This window comes from Capsicum annuum, chromosome 7 (genome assembly GCF_002878395.1).
Source record: "Capsicum annuum cultivar UCD-10X-F1 chromosome 7, UCD10Xv1.1, whole genome shotgun sequence".
NCBI lineage: Eukaryota > Viridiplantae > Streptophyta > Magnoliopsida > Solanales > Solanaceae > Capsicum > Capsicum annuum.
The window spans coordinates 1,456,230-1,478,830 of record NC_061117.1 but is presented as its reverse complement, the minus strand read 5'-3'; the positions used below and the strand labels follow the sequence as shown (position 1 = coordinate 1,478,830).

The following is a 22,601-nucleotide window of genomic DNA, read 5'->3' as shown; positions in this document are numbered from 1 at the left end:
GATCAATTTTTAGCCCACAATATGCCCGGACCCCGGGCCCACTCCCGAAGCCGTAGGCTATAGCATACCGATTTTGCCCAAAAATGCCCCATTCACAACGTTTTGCCTGTTTGAACACCCAAATGGCCATAAAAATTGGAACGGACGACATTGGGATGATCCCCAACCTCCCTGGAAAGCCTCAGTTGATTTTTAACCCATAGCATGTCCAGACCCCGAGTCCACCCCCGAACCTTGGGCTATAGCACACCAATTTTGCCAAAAAATTTCTCATTCGCATTGTTTTGCTCGTTTGTCCACCCAAATGGCAACGAAAATTATAACGGAACATACTGGGATGATCTGCAACCTCCTTAACACGCCCCAGTCAATTTTTGGCCCACAGCATGCCTGAACCCCAGGCCCACCCAAAAAACCGTGGGTTATGGCACATTGATTTTTCCCTAAAATGCCCTGTTTGCGTCGTTTCACCTATTTTTTTCTACCCAAATGGCCACAAAAATTGGAACCGACCATACTGTGATGATCTCCAGCCTCCCTGGCACCTTTTGATCGATTTTTGACCCACAGAACGCCCGAATGTTTGGGCCACCCCTAGAACCGTGGGCTATAGCACATCGATTTTGCCTTATAACGCCCTGTTCGTGTTGTTTCGCTCGTTTGACAACCCAAATGGGCACAAAAATTAGAACGGACCATACTTGGACGATCCCTAACCTCCCTGGCATGCCTCAGTCAATTTTTGGCCCACAACATACCCAGATACCTAGCCCACCCCAAGAATCGTGGGATATAGCACATGATTTTCCTAAAAAATTTCCCATTTGCACTGTTTTGCCCTTTTATCCACCTAAATAGCCACAAAAATTGCAACGGGCCACACTGGGATGATCCCCAATATTCCTGGCATGCCCCAATTGATTTTTGGCACACAGCACACCCGGACACTAGGCCTACCACCAAAACCGTGGGCTATAGCACACCAATTTTGCCTAAAAATGCCTTGTTCGCGTCGTTTTGCCTGTTTCTCCACCTAAATGGCCACGAAAATTAGAACGGACCACACTGAGATAATCCCCAACCTCTCTAGCAAGCCTCAGTAGATTTTTTGACCACAGCAAGCCCAAACCCCGGGTCCCTCTCCGGAATCGTGGGCTATAGCATATCAATTTTGCCAAAAAAATGCACTGTTCACATCATTTCACCTGTTTGTCCACCCAAATGGCCACAAAAATTGGAACGGACCACACTAGGATGATCCCCAACCTCCCTGGAATGGCCCAATCAATTTTTGGACTACAGCACACCCGAACACGAGTCTACCGCAGAACCGTTGGCTATAGCACACCAATTTTGTTAAAAGATACCCCGTTCACGCTATTTTGCCCGTTTTTCTACCTAAATGGCCGTAAAAATTTACACGAACCATACTGGGACAATCCTCAACCTCCCTGAAATGACCTAGTTGATTTTTGACCCATAGCACATTGGGACCCCGGGCCTATCCCGGGAACTCTGGGCTATATAACACATCGATTTTGTATAAAAATGCGCCGTTTGCATCATTTCACCCATTTGTCCACCAAAAGGGACAAAAAAATTAGAACGGACCATACTGGGATGATCCCCAACATCCCTAACATGCCTCGGTCGATTTTTATCCCACAGCATGCCCGTACCTTGGGCACACCAATTTTTTCCAAAGACGCCTCATTCGTGTCATTTCACACGTTTGTCCACCCAAATAGCTACAAAAATTTAACGGACCATACTGGGACTATCCCTAACCTCCCTGGCAAGTCTCAGACGATTTTTATCCCATAACACGCTCGAACCCCGAGCCCACCCCCAGAACCGTGTGCTATAGCTCATCGATTTTACTCAAAAATGCCCCGTTCGCGCTGTTTCGCCTATTTGTCCACCTAAATGGCCACAAAAATTGGAATGGACCATATTGGGATAATCCCCAACTTCCCTGGCACGCTTCGATCAATTTTTGGCCCACAGCATGCCCAAAACTCGGGCCCATCCCAGGAATCGTGGGCTATAGCACACCAATTTTGTCGAAAATGTCCCGTTCATGCCATTTTGCCCTTTCATCCACCCAAACGGCCACGAAAATTGGACTGAGCCACACTAGAACAATCCCCAACCTCCCGAGTACTCCCTAGTCAATTTTTAGCCCACAGCACGCCTAGACCCAGGGCCCACCCCAGAACTGTGGGCTATAGCACATCGATTTTTCCTAATAATGCCCCGTTTTGCCCGTTTGAGCACCCAAATGGCCACAAAAATTAGAACGGACCATACTGGGATGATCCTCAACGTCCCTGGTATGCCCCGGTCGATTTTTGGCCTACAACATGCCCAAATTCAAGGCCCACCCCCAGAATAGTGGGTTGTAGCACACCAATTTTCCTCAAAAACTCCCCGTTCGTGCTGTTTCGCCCGTTTGTCCACCCAAATGGTCACAAAAATTGTAACAGACCATACTGGGATGATCCCCAACCTCTCTAGCATGTACCGGTTAATTTTTGATATACAGCACACCCGAAACTCGAGCCCACCCCTGAAACCATGGGCTACAGCACGCCGATTTAGCCTAAAATGCCCTGTTCGCATAATTCTACCTATTTGTCCACCCATATGGCCACAAAAATTAGAACGGACCATACAGAGATGATCCCTAACCTTCCTGGCATGCCCCAGTCAATTTTTGGCCCATAATACGGTCGGACCCCGGGGCCACCCCCGGAATCGTGGGCTATAGCACACCAATTTTACCCAAAAATACCCCGTTCGAGCAGTTTTGCCCGTTTATCCAACCATTTGGCCAAGAAAATTAGAACAGACTACATTGAGATCATCCCTAACCTCCCTGGTATGCCTCGATCGATTTTCAACCCACAACATGGCCGGACCCTAGGCTCATCCCCGGAACCGTGGGCTATAACACACTAATTTCCCCTAAAAATACCCCGTTCACACCGTTTAGACCGTTTATCCACCCAAATAGACTCAAAAATTAGAACGGACCATACTAGAATGATCCCCAACCTCCCTGGACTGTCCAAGTCAATTTTCGTCCCACAGAACACCCGGACCCCGGGCTCACCCCCAGAACTGTAGGTTATAACACTCTATTTTTACCTAAAAAAGCCCCGTTTGCGTTGTTTTGCCTATTTGTCCACCCAAATGGCTATGAAAATTTAAACAGACCATATTGGTATGATCTACAACCTCCCTGGCATGCCTCGGTCGATTTCAACCCACAACACACCTGGATCCCAGACCCACCCCCAGAACCCTGGGCTATAGCACAATGATTTTGCCAAAAATACCATATTAGCGCCGTTTCGCCCATTTGTTCACCCAAATGGCTACTAAAACTAGAACAGACCACACTGGGATAATCCCCAACCTCCCTGGCATGGCCCGGTTGATTTTTCTCCCACAACATGCTGGGACCCAGGCCCATCCCGAGAATCGTGGGCTATATAGTACAATGATTTTTGCCCAAAATGCCATGTTTGCACCGTTCAGCCCGATTGTCCACCCAAATAGCTAGAAAAATTAGAACGGACCACACTGGCACGATCCTTCACCCTTTGGCCCACCCATATCGATTTTTGGCCCACAGAACGCTCGAACCCCGTGCCTACCTTGAGAACTGTGGGCTATATAACATACCGATTTTGCCCAAAAATGCCCCATTTGTACCATTTTACCTTTTTGTCCACTCAAAGGGCCACAAAAGTTAGAATGGACCATACTGGAGGACCCCAACCTCTCTAGCACACCCCGATTGATTTTTGACCAAAAGCACGCCCGAACCTCTGGCCCACCCCTAGAACCGTAAGCTATAGCACATCTATTTTGCCTAAAAATACCCCATTTGTGCTGTTTTACTCGTTTGTCCACCCCATTTGCATCGTTTTGCCTGTTTGTCCACCTAAGTGACCACAAAAATTAAAACAGACCAAATTGGGATGATCCACAACCTCCAAGGCACGCCATAGTCTATTTTTTCCTCACAGCACACCCAGACCCTAGGACTACCCCCAGAACCGTGGGCTACAACACACTGATTTCACCAAAAAATATCTTATTTGTGCTATTATTCCCGTTTGTCCACCTAAAGAGCAACGAAAATTAGAACGGACTATATAGGGACGATCCCTAACATCCATGGACCACCTCAGTCAATTTTTGGCCCATCGCACGCCTGCACCTCGAGCCAACCCCCAAAAACGTAGGCCATAGCACACCGATTTTCCTTATAAAGGCCTTGTTCATTCCGTTTCTCTCATTTGTCCACTCTAATGGCCATAAAAATTAGAACGAACTGCATTGGGATAATCCAAAACCTCCCTCGCAAGCTCCGATTAATTTTTCACCCACAGAACGCTCGAACCCCGGGCTCACCCCCGCAATCGTAGGCTATAACACACCAATTTTTCCCCAAAACTCCTCATTCGCGTAGTTTGGCCAGTTGTTAACCAAAATGGCCACAAAAATTGGAACGAACCTCATTGGGATGATCCCCAAACTCCCTGGCATGCCCCGATTGATTTTTGACCCATTACATGCTCGAACCCTGGGCCCACCCCAAAACCGTAGGCTATAGCACACCGATTTTACCCAAAAATGCCTCATTCATGCCGTTTAACCTGTTTGTCCACCCAAATAGCCACGAAAATTAGAACGAACTTCACTAGGATGATCCCCAACCTCCCAGGCATGCCTCGGTCGATTTTTGGCCCACAGCACGCCTGGACCCAGGGCCCACCCCCAGAACCGTGGGCTATAGAACATTGGTTTTATCCAAAAATGCCCCGTTCCTGCCGTTTCACCCATTTGTCCACCCAAAGGGCAACAAAAATTGAAACATACCACACTGGGATGATTCCCAACCTCTATGGCACTCCCCGATCAATTTTTGGTCCATCGCACGCCCGCACCCTGGGCCAACCCCAGGAATCGTGGGCCATAGAACACCAATTTTCCTCTAAAATGCCCCGTTCGCGTGATTTTATGATCCGGGTATATTATTATACGCTGGCCTAGTGCCCTGTGGCGTATCAGACTCAGACACTCCAACCCTTGCGGCACACTTGGGTTGGGGGCTTCCCCGCCGAGTCAATGGCGAATTCCATATAGCCTGTGGAATATCAGACTTGTAGGGGAGTGCCACCTAATACAAAGAACAGACAGTGCATTGACAGAATGATTTATGATTTTCAGAAAAATGCCCATATGTTTTGAGAACTGTTTATGCATTATGTTTTAACAAATTGCTCTCCACAATTTTACTTATATAAAAGTTTTATTTTTGATTACTTTGAGTACCAATACATCTGTATTGACTCTCACTCCTCTCTCCAGTTTCTGAGGCTCGGTCTAGGGGTCCAGAAAAGTAATAGATTTTATCAGACAGAGTTACAGTATCCAGTTGGTGAGCCTTCTTTATTCCAGAAGGCCTGTTTACTTTCAGACAAATATTATTAGATATGGTTTTGGCCTACTGAGGGCCTTGTCCCAGCTTTTAGATTGTGTTAGAGAGCATGTAGTAAAGATTTCGCAGACGGTTTGCAGATGTTGCTAGTTAGTTTTAGATTTCGTTCTCTAATGCTAAATTCATATCAGATTTATGACCATGATTCTGTCTTGCTACAATTTTTGTATTTCCTTATTCACGTGTGAATGGTGTATATGATTTCAAGTTAGAAGGGTGTCCGAGCCTTCATGGTTCGGGATGCTCGTCACGGTCAGGGCCTCAATTCGGGTTGTGACAATAACCGATTAGATGGATCAGTCAGCAAGGATTTGAAGCTCATTAGTGCTGCTCTTTCTCCTTCATAGCAACCACCAACGAGCTAAAAAGGGTAAAATAGAGTAGCAAATATAAGGAAAAATTTCATTAACCACATGACTTCAAGATGATGAACAATATCCTAGATTGTCAAATATTAAGATTCATGGAGAAAAAGGCTTTATTTGGTTTAGGCTTATACTATTGAATTGAAAAAGATTGCATTCCACAGTCAATAGCTTAGATTATAATAATGCAAAATTCTCGAAAAAAAATGGACTAAGTGTTTGGAAGGTGTCTTCATTTCACTATTACTACCAACAATTATCAAATTGTTTAAATATAAGTTGGATGACTTTGACAAAGTCCTCTATCACATCATCTAGGTTTGAAAAATTGGCATGCCTGTTTGAGTAAATATCATTATATATGCCATTAGTGTTGAAAACTAGGCAAGTGTGTAGCTATTGCTTTTTGTGACACTAGTTTCTCGGCACATTCGTTGCACGTGTTGTACTATCGGGTCATGGACATTAAATAAAAAAATAGTTATATGTGAGAAAATAAAAGTACAAGTTCTGTGAATGATTGTTGATCGTCGTATGGTGACTTAATTATCGAGGTCAAGATGATTAGTTATATAAAGAGTTTCAAAAGAAGTTCATATCCTTGGGACTCGGATCAGGGCGTAGTGTAACTAAGAGAGTCGTTCCATTTAGGGCGAAACAACATGGGTGGGTACGGGCTGTCTGGTGTCTGAACCGATTGGTCTAAATATGATCATCTTTTAATGTAGCACAAATGTGTAATGATACAAGATCTACAAGATTTATATCTTAGTGTGTGTTGAAACTGACAATGAAGAGGATGAAAACAACACGAGGCTAGATCTCGAATTGCAATAGAGACAAAAAGACTAGGTAATAAGTGTGATCAAGAAAATTTCCTGTTTGTTTTAGTTATATTCTTTGGCTATGTAACAGGAATTTCTGGATTGTTTTTGCTCTTATATTTGATGAAGGACAATTGGAGGAGCACGTACTAGAGGGCCATAGACAGAATCGTGTTAAAAATAGTGAAACATGTACCATGAACAGAAGTTGTAAAGGATGTTGATTTCTCTGTTGTATACTTATCTAATACTATGATTATTTTTTTTGATTGCCCCGGTGTCGTGTTTCTATTGGGGTCCAACTAGATCCGTATTGTCAGTAACTGTTTTTCATAGCATGTTTATGATATTAAGTTCTTGACGATGCTGGTTATAAGCGTTTTTGGTACACTAAGCATGAGCATGTAGTTTCACTTCATGATGCATACTTTGGTGATGACGATGGTTTGTGGATAGGGGTGGGCATTCGGTTTGTTCGGTTTGATTATTGAATATCGGTTCGGTTTTTTGATTTTCGGATTGACGAAAATGAAAATCATAACCAAACCAAAATTATTTCAGTTTGGTCCAATTTTTACAAATTCGGTTCGGTTATTTCGGTTTTAAAGATTAAAGTAGTGAGCATTTAAAATTGGTGATTTTTCTAGAAAAATAATCTTTTTTTCAAACCTAATTTTCATTCCCAAATATAATTAATTCAACATGCATGAAATAACCATAAATATCGACCTCGCTGAGTCATCATCGTTGGCGTGACGGCAGTGGCCGCACTCGGCAGCGATTGCCGACAGTAGTGACGAACTGAGCAAACAACTGTCGTTGACGATGTTGAAATTTCAAATGAATTGACGAACTGAGGATGGTTGAGCGCTGTCGCAGCCTTCACGTTAATGTTAGGGTCTAAAGCAAAACAGTATATTAGGATTTAGGGTTACTAAATGATTATAATTTATATATTTATATGCTATATCATATTATATTATATTATATTTTTAGTATATTTACATATATATTAAATTATATATATTATAATATATTATTTATATAATTTCAATTTTTCGGTTTATCCGAATTCTTTTTTTGTAAATCCAAAAACCAAACCGTTTAACCAAATTTCTAAAATTTGAAACCGAAACCAATTCGAAAAAACAAAAAACCAAACCAAAATTAAATTTCGATTCGATTTTTTGGTTTTTTCGATTTAAACCAAAATATGTCCAGCCCTATCTGTGGATGAGTCCAGCTTGAGGGACAAATGTTAGCTTTGTGTCCGATACACTATATCAAAGACAACGGGTACCATAATGATAAGCTGTAAGGCTCGAGTTCATCTCACTATGAGGGTAAGACATTGTGTTTGTGTATTATCATGAATGAGTTCAATTGTATCTTACATCTCTTATTTATAATACATCACGTAATCGAATAGAAACTACAGCTAACAAAGCAGTAACAAAATAATAACTGAGTGAACAGTACTAACTCTCGGAACAGCAAACAGTACTAACTTTCAAATTTAACTAGTGCTTCCTTGTCGATAACTTGTTACTTCAGCTAATCAACCTTCTCGATAACTCTTCTCATTCATAACATTGTATCAATGCACCATGATGATATGATGACGATATGAGAGACCAAGCATTTTGTGATGGTAAGATATCGGGTTTGAGTTCCAACTTTTGCTTGTTAGACGCTACCATTATGAGTGTGCATTGGAATATGCAGTATTTAGTATATGCACATATCATAGCTTACAGTTCACTATTTTCAACACAATTTCGTGTACTGCCCTCCAATACCTATTCCTCCAGTTGTCATCTATCAAATATAACAGCAGAAATACACCAGATGTTCCTGTTACAAAACCCGAGAATATAACTACAACAAAAAGGACATTTTCTTGATCGTATCTGTTCTCAGCTGTTTCGTTGGTAGAGGGTCCGTTGCTGTTGCTGCAGCTCATCCCATCAGGAGCACCACATAAGTATTTGTTCCCGATATATGCTGTTCCGTCTTGATACAAAGTGTCAAAATGTGGATTGGTTGGAATCAGTCCGCTCAAATTGTTATAAGACAAGTTGAGATACGCGAGAAAGTCCAACAGTGTCAATGTCACTGGAATTTCACCTGTGAAATGGTTGTAACTGAGATCCAATGACTCGAGTGAAATCATTCTCGCCGATAGTCTTTGGGATCAGCCCGGTAAGATTATTATGTGAGAGATTCAGGAATGGGATTCCTCTTAAAAGGTCGATTTTCTCAGGGATTTTACCGGTAAGAGCATTGCTTGAGACATCGAATCCAGTGATGTAGGAATACACTAACACGGGGGTCCTATTACCGCCAAACTAAATTTTAGCGTAATTTTGTCAACTTTTTTAGCTAACACCTTTTAGTCAATATTTTTAGTTGACGTGACCCCTTTGACGTGGGTCCCATTTATGTAATAAAGGTGCTACGTCAGCAGTACAAAGGGTGACAAAAATACGCGAAAATTGAGTTCAGGAGGTAATAGAATCCCTGTGAAATTGGAGTATGTCGTAGCAACTTTGGTCATAGTTCGAGGTACTAGATGTTTATCTCTCTATATATAGATATATATCAAGTAAAAAGCAAAAGTGTATCAAATACAATACACCTTTTTTGCACCTTTCATGTATAATGAACTTTTTGGTATTAGTAATCCTTCAAATGTAGTTTGAAAGATAGACAAGGTGGGGACACGGACCAACTCAAAAGGTGGGATGGAAAGACCTAAGTTGCTTGGACTCGGTGTAGATCTAAAGGTCGTTTCCTTCATAATATAAATTTTAAGATTCGGGATACAGATCTAGACATGGATACGGGTATGGAGTTCGGCTAAAAACAATTTAAATGCTTAAAAATAGAGTTAGAAAACCTAAATTATGGGATATTCCGAAGAGAGTCTGAGGAGAAAATATTGATCAAGAGGAGAATTTTGGAAGGTTGTAAAATGAAAAGGAATAACATGAAAATTTTTATATATAAGGTGTCCATTTTCTTCAATTTCACTTAGCTGTTGTTCATACTACAAAATTCATTGTATCTGTCTAGAATTTCTCGATGATCTTGGTCAAAGTATCCAAAATCGATTGACCAAATCAGATACGAATCTCACACCACACCCACACTATGTCGTGCCGACACGGGGTGCAACCCCGAAAGTGCAGAGTCCAAGCAACTTTGGGAAAGAATAGGTAATACCAGAATAGGAGTTCTTTGGCTTATAAGTAAACAAAGAAAAGTACATAAATGAAAAGAACATGTCAAGATTAAACTACAAATTGAAGAGCCAAAAGTCAAAAGTTTCAATAACCTCCTTTATGCAAGATTTCAAGTACTTTGGTGTGTTAGGAATACCAGTAACTTGAGAAATTTGCATGTAATGAAAAGTAGTGATGCCAAAGGGAAGTCAAAGATAAGCTTAAGCCAGCAATTTGGTGGAAAATATTTCAAACTGGAATCAGGTTCAGGATAAAGAGATGTGGGATTTTATTCTACCTTTTGGCACATGATGCAGGTTAATGTCATGTAGATTTTGTCCAAGTTCACTCTTTACATGCTGTTTCATCTTTCCACGTCTAAAAAGAATCTTTCACTTTTTCCATGATGACAAAAATGCAAGGTACGATTGTGTACAATAGACCCTTATGGTCCAGCTCTTCTCCAGAACCCCCAAAAGAGAGAGGGATATAGAAAATGGAAAAACATGTAGAACAAATGACAATTATAAAATGGTATGTAAGTGTAGTCATCATGAAGTTCAGTACAAGTATGGAAAACATTGAGGTCAACTTCCAAGGAGAACTTAGATTTTAGTTGAAAAGGATTAGCTTTGATCATTGATGACCTGGGAATTAACTAGACAAGACCTCTTGCATTTTAAGTAACAAAGCATTAAACAGCTAAATTTTCTATGCAAAATAAAAGAAGAATTGTGTTAAAAGCAAGTTACTTACAGTACAAAAGGGAAAGCTGAAAGTCAATAATTAGCTAAATGAGTTCTCAAGAACTTAAAAAGGCAGCCTGGTGCACTAAAGCCCCCGCTACAAGTGAGAATCCGAGGAAGGTCGGACCAAAAAGGTCTATTGCACGCAGTCTAACCTTGCATACAATAACATATTTTTTACTTTGAGGGAGAAAAGGCACACAGTTTTGTTAATTGAAGATTAAATGTAATGAGCCGTATGCATATAATAACATATTTTTTACTTTGAGGGAGAAAAGGCACAGTGTTTGGTTAATTGAAGATTAAATATAATGAGTCATATACAAATGCAATGATCAAAATTAAATTTTTTCAATAATGAGGAACCAAAAGATTTGTTCACCCTTCAAAAATTATATCACTAGCCTATCATGTGTCAGAATTAATTAGAGAGGAAAAAAAATAAACTACAACAACACATTTTTCCAAACACAAACCCTAAAATCAATTGTCATTAAGAAAATTACACACATTATTGGAAACCTCTCTATCTCTACGAGGGTTAGCATACACTCTACCCTCTTCAGACCCTACTTGTGGGATTACACTGATATATTGTTGTTGTATTATTAATAATCCTTTTGAATCAATAGGTTATCAATGTATTTATATTTAGATAAAATAAAATTTCTTTATTCTGTGAAAAATATATAAAGTGGATTTTTTGGAAGAATGAATATCTAAGTTTTCTAGTTAAATTTATAGAATAGTCTAGTGAATTAATATCATAGATTTTCTAGTAAAGTTTCTAGAATATCTAGTTTAATTTCTAGGATAATCATGTTGAAGAAATATTAAGATATTCTAGATAATTCAAGGTAGAAGAGTCTAGAAAAGAATGGTGTAGTCATTTGGATAAGAACTTTGTGAAAATATCTGGAGTAGAAGAGAAAGTCACTAGAATTTTCTTCTAGATGTATCTAGAAGAATATCTAGAATAATCCATAGGCAAGTATAAATAGGAGTCATATTGTACATCTATAACCAATCAAGAAACAACCAAAGATAAAACCAATTCAAATAGTGTTCTCCATATTAAAGATCTTCCTTCTCTTTACATAGCTTCCTCTTCTTTAGTTGAATCTTTCGATCTTAATTAACGATCTTGGACTAGTAGAAGGTCTCCCCAATTACACATTTCTTTTTGCTATTCTCTAGATACTCTAGGACTAATCTATCTTGACTGAATTAATAATGTCATATGTAATTTGATAATGATTCTGTGACTTTCAACAATGAGCATTCCGAAAACTATATACATGCATATTGAAATTATTAATGTTTCTTTTGATTTTTTTACCAATTATCATCAAATCATTGTATTTGATAGCAACAACAACAACAACAAACCCAGTGTATTCCCACCTAGTGGGGTCTGGGGGGTTAAGATGTACGCAGTCCATACCTCTACCTCTGATGAAGTAGAAAGGCTGTTTCCGATAGACCCCCGGCTCAAGACACGAGATACCACACAAACACATAGTAAAGCACAGAAGCAGATTACATAACACAAATACGGCACCCATAAGTAATATAAAGCAGAGGAAAGCACACAGATTCGTAATAAAACATGGAACACGGAAGACGGAATCATAACAGGAATAAAACCCCCACCAAGTAATTCCCTACACTAGCGACCCAAACTGGCCCTAATCCTCTGCCGAAATTCGCGCCCTCCAGACCTTCCTATCTAAGACAAAATTATATGCTTTTTATGTCTAGCGGAGACGATTCATCTAACTTTTATGTGATACGAACATAATTTATACTTATATAAATTTTAAGAATAAAGTAGTATAATCAGAAACTACATAAAAAGATACAATGAAGTGAAATTATGCTTAGTGAGACATAACTTCTTTAGAAACTGAAGTCATGCTTGGGCATAACTTATATAGGATATTATGATACAAAAATATAATCTTATGTCCTACTACAAAGTTATTTATTACGAGGAATATAAATTAAAGACCAACACAAATAGTGGCACAAGTGCAAATGACCCTCATAGATTTCAAGACATGGGGCAAACAATTAAAGTATTCATGTGCCAAAACTAAGGTACATTTCAACATTTTAACATTTCAAATCTTAATTTTTATTCCAATACAGTTTACACTATTTACTATTTGCCTAAAAGCAAGGCAATGCAAGGGAAAGCATCTTATAATACCATTTGCTAACATGTATTACAACTTACACAAAAAGTATTAAGCCACTTTATCCTAAAGCAAAAAGAAGGATAGATAGATAAACAATCCATTCAAGCTCAAGGTCAAAGATACAGAGGACAACCCAGTGCACTAAAACTTCTATTATACGCGGGGTCCGGGTAAAAGCCTGACCACAAGGTCGAAGATACACTAGTGTAGAATATTTAAAAACTATTAAGGAAAAACTAAAAAGAGCTCAACATTATATTATATCTGTCCAAATAAGATAGCATAAACTGCATCTTTTTTTTATTTTATTGAGTTGTCCAGCGAGTAGCCTTCACCATATTAGCACGAAGAAACAAAGTGAAAGGGGAAAAAACAGAGGTGAAAACAGTTGAAATGAAGAAATTTGTTTTCCAATAGCTGATGATGATCTTGATGTTGGACGAGAATTCATATTGGGAACAGCCGTAGCTGGGACATATCGTGATCTCTTCTTAATCTGGACGTTAAAATCTTGAGTTTTAGAGCAACATATTCCCCCCTCCTCCAGCATTGGAGTTTGGCTTATAGGTTTTGAAGTGGATGGCGGAATGTCATTAGAAGCTGAGGCTTTGTAGTAATGGGACAGTAAGAGAGTTGCGAATAATGAGAGGAACAGTACGGCTTTCACTAGAATCATGTCTACTAAGCACGAATTCGATAGAGAGATTACGTAAAATGTAGTAGCTAGGAGCAAGTTAATTTGATTAGATGGAAGTTGGGAAGGACATATACATATATATCAAGCAAAAAGCAGAAAGTGTATCCAATACTATACACCTTTTTTCCACCTTTTAAACATAATGAACTTTTTGGTAGTAGTTATCTGTCATAAAAGGATGAAATGCTTGGATGACTGTGTAATCACCCTTCAAGATGTAGTTAGAAATATGAACAAGGTGGGGACGGACAACTCAAAAGGTGGAATGGAAAGACAATAGAAAGTACTAGAACAGGAATTCTTTGTTTGTAAGTAAACTAATCTGATTCAGATCCCCACCCCCAGATTTCACAAAGAAAGTAAAGAAAATGAGAAAGGAACATGTCTGGATTACAAAGAGACAAAAGTCAAACCGTCCAACAACCTCCTTTATGCTAGATGATCTCAACAACGTAGTATGTTCAGTAATACCAATAACTTGAGCAGTTTATGTGTAATGAAAAGTAGTGAAGCCATAGGGAAGTCAAAGATTAACTTAAAGCCGGTAATTTGGTGGAGCATATTTCAACTTGGAATCGGGTTCAGCATAAAGAGATGTGGGATTTTGTTCTGGCTTTCGGCACATGATGCTGTGCTAATGTCATGTAGAGGTGGATTAACTATTTACATGCTGGTTAATCTTTTCACATTTAAAGAGCATCTTTCACTTTAATAGAACTTTGATCTTTGGTGCTCTGTGAATCAATTTTAAAAAGACTCTTGAACAGTAAAAAAGAATTTACGATGACACGGCTGAATTTTCAATGGACAATAAAAGAAGAATTGTGTTGAAAGCAAGTTACTTACAGTTCACAAGGGAAAGGTCCAGGTAAGAGCTTAGCTATACAAGTTCTCAAGAATCTGCGGACTTAGCTTTTGCAGAAATGACAACTGCCCCACTTGCTTGGCCACAACTCCAATTACACGATCTATGTACAGTACATAAAGAGAATTCCTGTTTTCTAGTAGTTCCAATGCTTTTCTTCCTTGGAGAACTGATACAAACCATTCTTCAAAAAGCCCTACAAAGTAAATATGACGTATGGATATGTTAGGTACACTTCCGTCATTAACAGTATGAAAATGATCCTTCAATAGGCCATTTGTCGTAACTTCTAGTTATCCTTGTGGGCATATATCTCAGATACAGTATGTTTACGACCCATAGCCTATCAATTTGAAATTTCCTCAGCCGGAGGCAGAACTGCCTCAGACCAGGCGGATGGAGAGGATATAGATTATGAAGAAAGAAAAGCATTACTGGATCAAGATGATTAAAAGAAGCTCACTTATTTCGAAATCTCCAGTGTTTGACCAGGTTAACAAATAATCTGTAACCAGAAATTCAATAAGCTGGATCCTGCCATGGAGAACACATATCAAGAAAAAACTTTTTAAATCTCCTTTAATTGTGTTACAGTTCCAAGAAAATTCATTTGGGAAGGAAGCGAGGGAGTGAAGAAGCAAACGTGGATGCAGTAAAAGATCAAATACTAGACAACAAACTGTATGCCACATTATTATTACAGCCTCTTATAGAACAAAATTTTGCAAGCTTAAGCTATGGTTCAAAGTGTGAAGTTTAAACACGATTCTGATGATAAACCTTGAGGTGTATGAACATCCCCAAGTTAACTAAGTAGTCTAGCAATTCAGGCAGAATATAGTGCTTTGTTCATGTAAAAAGCATAATATAATATCTGAAGGGCACAGCCTCTGATAACTTAATCGTTGCAGTGTTTCAAGCAATGAATAACTATATAGACAAAACAAGGAGAGCACACACCAAGTAATCCTGCAGCTAAAACCACCATTTACAATCAATAAGATTGTGAAGATGACCGAAAAATACAGTAGCGATCAATCCACTACCGGATACTAGAAGAAAAAGATGATTATACTAATACCGCAATACACAACCATTGCAAACTTTATGTCAGCTTAACTAACAAAAGAAAGAACGACACAGCCAACTCAAAGTAAATATCAAACTCCCCGTAGGAACTCCAAATTTGAAGGAACAAATTCCAACTTCTCAGCTTAAAAATACCTTCAAATGGGGAAGTCTGTAGGAACAAGCAGTCCAAAACAGATATAAAAATCATATTGTTTTCAAACTCCAAGCTAGAAACAGGAAAAAAAAGCACATGGAAAGATGTCAATGACCAGAAAGGAAAATATATGTCATAGATAGAGGACAAGAAATTTCGTCAAGAGTAAGGACCAAAATAATGTACATCCACTATCACGAGCAAAGAAACAAATTTCAACGAGTGAAGGAAGACGGCATTTAACAAACAAGAAGACAGGCTTATAGCCTAGAGGCAGCAGTGGGAATCTCCCATACAAATTTGCGGGCATGACTCCCACTGCCCCTTTCTCCTTCCTTCCAATTATGCAGCCCTCAATTATGTGATAAGAAAGTAAGAAGCAGCTACAAAGAAGCATAAAAGAACAATAAAGACGAGTAAGTATATACAAGCTGGTGGGACTTACATCATGTACATAGAGTTATTCATACTTGGAAAGGCAGCATCAAATGGATCCATGAAAAGCAAACTTTCTGCAATTGCAGAAATTCTTTGAGAAACTGCAAATATTAGACGCTGGCCGACAAAAGCCTCATTTCCGATCTTACGCATCAAATGTTGAATATAGAACTGAACAGCTGTGTCAAAGTGATGAGATTCTGTAACATGTCATTATAAAATCACGAGTTAAGAAGCTATGTAGAATGAAATATAAGTAAGTTACACTGGAATTTTAATAGACGTGTTATAAAATCAATAGTTAAGAAGCTATGTAGAAGGAAATATAAGTAAGTTACATTGGGGGATTTAATAGACGTGAAAACAACCATTTTTTTGTTTCTGCTGGAAAAGTTATCAGGGTGACTTTCTACACTAAGCAGATAGTTTCATCACAAATGTTAATTGCCTCTGCCAAAATTTTCCATACTATAATTGTTTTGAAATGTCCAAAAACTATCTACACTGTTCTACCAATAATATCTTTATACAACTTCCATAAATTTTAAGAGTTCAGCTTTGTTTAACGATTTTGCCACTGCTTTACTAAGTTATTGCTACTATGGTAACGGGTAAGTTAAATTAACATCTTAAACTCAGATTCCATCTAATAATGATGTACAAACAGGAAGATCAGAGTATAATAAAAAAAACATCCATTATTATAGAAAACTGATTTGCTTCCATTAAATATGTATCAAACCAAAGAACTTTTCTCAGTATCATGCTGAAACCATTTCTTAGTTCTGTATATGCATATTCCAGGGCATATCTACCAAAATCTTATAATTGCTTGCTGCAGGAATCTCGGAACTCAGTTAAGAACTTCACGGTGTCATTTCTTAAGTATGAACACTTAGAGAATTTATGGGTATAAAATTACTAAATCTTTCATAGCTACAGAGCAGTATGATTCTGAAATCTTTTCTGCTGAGAATGTTTACATTTGAAGTCTGCTTGCTCTGACATATAACGTTCATGGAAGTCCATAGAAATGAAGATCTAATAGGTTTGCGTAGCATCAAGAAGCTATATTCTCTTCTTCAACCTAAATAGTACTTCTACTTCTACATGTTACAGTAGGCAAGGATTGATAAGTTTTCAGAGTACATAATATAAGCAGCGTAATTGATTGAACATGCTGATTCTACCATTAGTAAAGGTAGATAAAAATATACTTTCGCAATCTGCTATGGTGAAGATGGTCTTCGAAAACCTAGTATGAATAAAAACAAGACTACATAATTACCATCTCCTTGCAAGGCACTGCACATTCTTCTCAACAAACGCATGATTAAGCTGTTGATAATGCCTTCCACGGGTTCTCTGTTCTTTTCGGTTGGTGACATTGTAGCCAGTGTACCTTTAAAATAGTATAATACAAATGCAGTAGAATTTGGAAGTCATCAAGGGAAGAAGACTAGATAGTAATAGATCAACCCATCTGGTGCTATCTTAATATTACAACTGAAATTTCAGTAAGCTATGCAGTGAAATGGTCCAGTACTTGCATTAAGGTGTTGACAAAGAAGAGTAAACCGTGAACTGTTTGCATATTTGAGTAAAGTTCAATTAAAATGGCAGTACAAACCATGAAGATGGTTCTCAAATTGCAGTCTTTAAGAGCAATCTTTCCTTGAAAACTTAAATCTTAGGACGAAGCTTCACTAGACAATCTTTTTTTCATTTAAGTTTCAGAACAGATAATACATTCACTTATTAACCCCTTGATTTCAGCTTCTATCACAATGCTCAACACTAAAAAATTAGAAAATAACAGTACTTCTGTGAAAAAATTAATTGTTGGTGTATTAGAAACAAAAAAATATATCAGGAATTCAAGTTTATATTTCGAGATGTTGCACATGAAAATTTGTACACAGGAAGGCAAAAGGAAGTGAACATTGTGTCATTACCAAGAATAAAGTCCACAGCTTGGTGGCACCAGTTTTTAAAATTACCCTCCTCCAACTGCAACATATTTAGTGCAAAATCCAAGTGAGATGAGACATCGAAATCATATTCATAACATAAGACAACGCATCAGTAGCTTGGGTTAATAGAAGCAACATACACTTTGAGGAGAAAGAGTGTCACAAAGCTCCAAGAGAAAATCAACTGAAGTGCTCAGTTGCTCGACATTAGTTTCATTGTCACGTTCTGCCATTTAAGAAAAGACAATATTCATACTTCTCATCGATATCTGAAAATTCATGTTCAGCAAAATTTCCAAACAGGGCCTAGTGTTTTCCAGAGATCAAATTACAGCACACATAGTAAATGACATTTATCACAGAATGGCTGAGGTATGATAAGATCTCAACTCAGTGTAACTTTCTAAGAATCATCACTTTGCAAGTTAATCATCAAAAGGAAAGATAAATTTACATCCATAAGAAGAACTCTAACCGGATTTTCACCTGAAATTCGGTGAAGCAGGGAATCATTTGTTCTTCTCCTCTTTCTTTCCTTAATCCTCACTGGAAAAATATACAACAAGTCATCGGATTAAGCTAATGTGCACAGAATTACTGAGGGAGAAATTCACAACTTAAGACTAATAAATACAGCAGAATTCCATAGAAACAAAACCTTGTCTGAGAAACCTTCTCCGCAACACATCACTGAACTGTTGATCAGAACAATCTCCAGTTCTCTTAGGGCTCAATAATCCCAACTCATCAAAGAAATAACACTTGCATGATGCACTTTTTGGAAATAAATCATACTGTGAACCATCTTATTCCAGAAAGAAAAGGTAAATTATCAAAAGATTATAGCAGATCAATATGAATCTAGCTATACAGATAGCAGATTAGTACAGAGAAATCAAACATAGAGAAAAATACCACAGAAAACTCTTGTTATCATTTCGATTTTGATTTTAAAATGAAAAACACAATAAGTTACAAATTTTTTGAGGTTGAAATATAGCAAACCAATCAGATACTTAGAACCTAGAATTTCAGAAATACACAGTTGACATTTGAAATGGAAATTGAACACATAACAACATATACTCAAGAAAATAGCTGGAGGATCAATTCTCTTAGGGATCACAATCCCGAGCTATCGAAGAAATAACACTTGCATGATGCACTTTTTTTAAATATATGGTACTGTGAACCATCTTATTCAAAAATAAAAAATAAAATAAATTAAACATTAAAAATTAGTTGTTCAAAATGAATCTATTTATACAGACTATACTCAAAACACTACAGATTATTATTGCAAAATCAAAATCAAACATTTAGCAAAATCCTCAGAAACTCTGAAACCTCTAGTTATCATTGCAAAATCGAAATCAAACATTTAGCAAAATCCTCAAAAACTCTGAAACCTCTGGTTATCATTGCAAAATCGAAATCAAACATTTAGCAAAATCCTCAGAAACTCTGGCTATCATTGCAAAATCGAAATGAAACATTTCGCAAAGTCATCAGAAAACTCTGATTATCATTGCAAAATCAAAATCAAACATTTAGCAATATCCTCAAAAAACTCTGCTTATCATTGCAAAACCAAAATCAAACATTTAACAAAATCCTCAGGGAACTCTCCATATCATTGCAATTCCGATTTAAAATCGAAAAACACAATTAAGCTGCCACAAAGTTCTGAGGTCGGAATTCATAACTACACAACTTGACAATTGGAATCAAATACATAACAACAGATACACACTAAAATTGCTGCAATTGCCAAAATTTTCAATATTCACATTAAAAAAATAGAAGTAAAATAAATTTATTTAAATTAAATAATAATGAACGTGAAAAAAACTAACCTTCCGCTACTTTGAGATCTTCCTTAAGTCTGACAATCTCTTGTTTACGCTCTTTAGCCTTCAATTTTTTTTTTAAAAAAATTAAATTAAACTAATTGAAATTCGTCATATGCAGATAACGTCAAAACACACTTCAGGTACTAATTGTTTACTTTTTCTACTTGAACTATCGCGATATTTCAGGTATGAAAAGTGAGGTATATTTCGATAAATAGTTCGAGATAGTTGAAAACACACACGGTGATAGTTCAGGCACGAAACTCAAAAAAAATAAATAGTTTACATGTTGTTTTTCACCTTTTGACTCTAAAATAAACAGAAATTCATCCGCGCAACAACTTCACGAGATAATAGAATAGTGAACTAGAGTGAGCAATTATCACCAATTATTTATCAAAATACACTTCAATTATTAATTGTTCACTTTCAAGTATGAAAAGTGAGCTAAATTTTGAAAACGCACACAGTGATAGTCCAGGAAACTCACTTTTCGTTTCCATTTAAGAGCGTCATCATCGGAGGAAGAAGCTGCAGCGGCAGTGGCAGCAGCGGCAGTGGAGGAGTAAGGCGGAGGAGGCGGCGGCGGTGCTGACGGAGGTTTGTGGAGGAGCTTTGATCGGAGAATCGCCATTGCGACTGCGAGTTTGAGTGATTCATCGGAGTTACTCTTCGCTTGTTCTCTCACAATTTCCATTTGATTTCTCTATGTGGAGAGAAATGGCGGGAGTACGGTATTTATACGTATTTGAGCATCGTTATTTAAAAAGAAAAAAAAAATGGATATGTATTAGGGGTGTGCAAAAATCAAACTGATTAATGAATCGAACTGATAAAGGTATTATTGATTTATTGTTATTGATTTAACGATTTTGTAATGATTTTATAAAAGAAAATTATTGGGTTATTGGTTTGATATAATTTTTTCTTATTCGGTTACTGGATAAATTGATAATCCAATAAGAATATATTAAATTACTATTTTACACCTATATATATGTATGTATATTTTCTCTTAATTTCTTCTAAATAACATTTAGTTCAAACATGAGATTCTTGTAAATTAAAACAAATCATGAATGATTTTGGCTGTAACTAAGATTCGATTTCTTTTCATGTTAGTTACTATTTTTCTATTTCGTGAGTATTTTCTTATCGGTTAAACTGAAATCGAACTATTAAGGACTAAAAATCGATAAATCGAAAATCGATAAAAAATATTTTATTGGTTTAGCATATTTAAAAATCGAAAACTAATAAACCAAATCGATAATACATAAAACCGAATCGAACCGAACGATGCACACTCCTAATTCAGAATAACTTTAGATATGCGGTATCTAAAATTGGGTATAAAAATATTTTAAGTTCTATATGATTGAAATTTAGACAAAAATGATTTAATTTAAGCAAAAATCCTTGAACTTCACGAGAAAATGAACTGAATAGACTTCAAATATGATTGAAGTTTTAAGTAAAAATGACTTTAAGTCAGCAAAAGCGTTTGACGTATAGGGGAAAATGATGGAAGTTCGAGTAAAACTGGTTAACTTTAGTCATATGTGTATATACTTCAAGTGTATGCAGTGCCGGAGCCACAGTCAATTCAGGAGTTCATCCGAACTTCTGGCTCTGCCACTGAGTGTATGTATGGCTTAAACAGTGATTCAAAAATCGTGTCATTCAGCACGTTGGCCGTTAGTAATTGGTAAATCTGTTTGAGAAATAATTTTAGCACGAAATTTCACATTCAAAATAATAATAGAGTGATTAGTTCAATGGGTTGAAAAGAAATCACAAAGTTGCAAATATTATCCATCAAGTTCATTATTACCACTTAAATTACCTTTAAAGTCATTTCGTTTATCAACGAGTTATTTTGTCAAGTGTTCTTATTTATTTCTTTACAACAACTTATATAGTGTACTTTCGGGAGTAGAGATTATGCCGTTACTTCCTAGAAACAGATCGCCGCACAAAACCAAGAGCAACAACTAGGACTCGTATCGAAGGAGTTCTGAGCATGGGCTACACCACTCATGATCTTCTAAATTGATTAAGCTAAGATCCACTCCACGGTCAGCTGGGGGCCCGCCGATCAATTTTTTCCCAAGACTGAGCTCGAGCCCTGGTCCCACCCCTCGAACTGCGGGGTAACACCCATCGAAAGTTGTAAAAAACGAGTTGTTCGCATCGTTTCACCTGTTTGACTTGCAAAATAGTCCCAACGACCCCGCTAGACCACCTTGATCTACTCCACAGCCCGTTGAGGAGGCGCCGGTCGATTTTCTCCCGAAATCGAGCCCGGACTCCAATAGGCTCGGGCCCACCCTTGGAATCGTAAGCTATAGAACACCGATTTGGTCCAAAAATGGCCTTTTCACGTTGTTTCGCCCGTTTGACCACCCAAATACCCCGCCGACCCTAACGGCCCACACTCTCCTGCTCCTCAGCCTGCCTGGGAAGCCCCGGTAGATTTTTGGCCCAAAATACGCACGGGCATTTGCCTACCACCAGAACGGTGAGCTATAAAACATCGATTTGGCCTGAAAATGGCCCCTTCACATCGTTTCGCCCGTTTAACCACTCAAACGGCCCTGTCGACCCCAATGACCCACACTCTCCACTCCTAAGCTTGCTTGGGAGCCCCTGATCAATTTTTGGCCCAAAACATA

At 38.0% G+C, this 22,601-nt stretch overlaps 2 protein-coding genes across 2 annotated transcripts; both read right to left on the bottom strand.

Moving 5' to 3' along the window:
- Window positions 1-7,445: 7,445 nt before the first annotated feature.
- Window positions 7,446-8,877, bottom strand: LOC107855217 (receptor-like protein 56). The gene is made up of 2 exons (XM_047393434.1): window positions 8,504-8,877; window positions 7,446-7,584 (listed from the first exon to the last, which is right to left on the bottom strand). Exons 1-2 carry the CDS (start codon window positions 8,875-8,877, stop codon window positions 7,446-7,448), a joined length of 513 nt encoding a protein of 170 aa, XP_047249390.1.
- On the bottom strand, window positions 8,413-20,750 carry LOC107855218 (protein MULTIPOLAR SPINDLE 1). Its single transcript, XM_016700210.2, has 11 exons — window positions 20,417-20,750; window positions 19,930-19,987; window positions 18,732-18,878; window positions 18,560-18,619; window positions 18,214-18,299; window positions 18,056-18,110; window positions 17,389-17,502; window positions 16,108-16,300; window positions 14,901-14,971; window positions 14,419-14,633; window positions 8,413-8,831 (listed from the first exon to the last, which is right to left on the bottom strand). Exons 1-10 carry the CDS (start codon window positions 20,621-20,623, stop codon window positions 14,449-14,451), a joined length of 1,176 nt encoding a protein of 391 aa, XP_016555696.2. The 5' UTR covers window positions 20,624-20,750; the 3' UTR covers window positions 8,413-8,831; window positions 14,419-14,448.
- Window positions 20,751-22,601: the final 1,851 nt, after the last annotated feature.

Bases quoted from the DNA above. Each gene is read 5' to 3' on its own strand.
- LOC107855217 (XM_047393434.1), bottom strand. From the start codon at position 8,877: ATGATTTCACTCGAGTCATTGGATCTCAGTTACAACCATTTCACAGGT. The intron at 7,585-8,503 runs GTATTGGAGGGC...ATTAACGTGAAG, and splicing joins GATGACAACTGGAGGAATAG to GCTGCGACAGCGCTCAACCA.
- LOC107855218 (XM_016700210.2), bottom strand. From the start codon at position 20,623: ATGGAAATTGTGAGAGAACAAGCGAAGAGTAACTCCGATGAATCACTC. The intron at 18,620-18,731 runs GTTTTGTTTCTA...ATATTTTTCCAG, and splicing joins GAGAAGGTTTCTCAGACAAG to TGAGGATTAAGGAAAGAAAG. The intron at 18,300-18,559 runs GTGAAAATCCGG...CTTAAATGGCAG, and splicing joins CCTGCTTCACCGAATTTCAG to AACGTGACAATGAAACTAAT.